This window comes from Penaeus monodon, chromosome 19 (assembly GCF_015228065.2).
Source record: "Penaeus monodon isolate SGIC_2016 chromosome 19, NSTDA_Pmon_1, whole genome shotgun sequence".
Lineage (NCBI taxonomy): Eukaryota > Metazoa > Arthropoda > Malacostraca > Decapoda > Penaeidae > Penaeus > Penaeus monodon.
The window spans coordinates 7,411,977-7,412,335 of record NC_051404.1 but is presented as its reverse complement, the minus strand read 5'-3'; the positions used below and the strand labels follow the sequence as shown (position 1 = coordinate 7,412,335).

The 359-nt window shown below is 48.2% G+C and overlaps 1 protein-coding gene across 1 annotated transcript in view; it reads right to left on the bottom strand.

Moving 5' to 3' along the window:
• Positions 1–359, bottom strand: part of LOC119585036 (furin-like protease 2) — a gene marked incomplete in the record, with an annotated part of 48,730 nt that overhangs the window by 11,945 nt on the left and 36,426 nt on the right. The window contains 1 exon segment of the mRNA XM_037933653.1: positions 20–150. Within this exon segment, the coding sequence (XP_037789581.1) occupies positions 20–150 (131 nt within the window).

Sequence of the window (359 nt, the reverse complement as noted above, 5' to 3'; positions counted from 1 at the left end):
TATCTGCCTCGCCACTCACCCTCTTTGCGACGCGGACGAAATGGAGAGAGTGAAAATGGAATTGGTGTATCCGTCGCAGTTGCAGTTGTCTGTGTGTCTCCCGCCGTTGCCTGAAGCCCACACGAAGATAGACCCTTTGCCGTGGCGACCCTGCGGAGTGTTGGATTTTAAGCCTCTTTCTTGGAGGGAGTTGGGATAAAGGTTGGGTGTAATGTCATTGATAAGATTACTTTTCGTCGAATCTGCTGGGACAACACCAGAAATCCCGGGTGGTGAGGGACGGTGTGGAAGCTGTTGGTGTGTCGAGTTTTGCGATGATTTTACAATGGAATTTATAACAATATAAAGACAAAACTTAC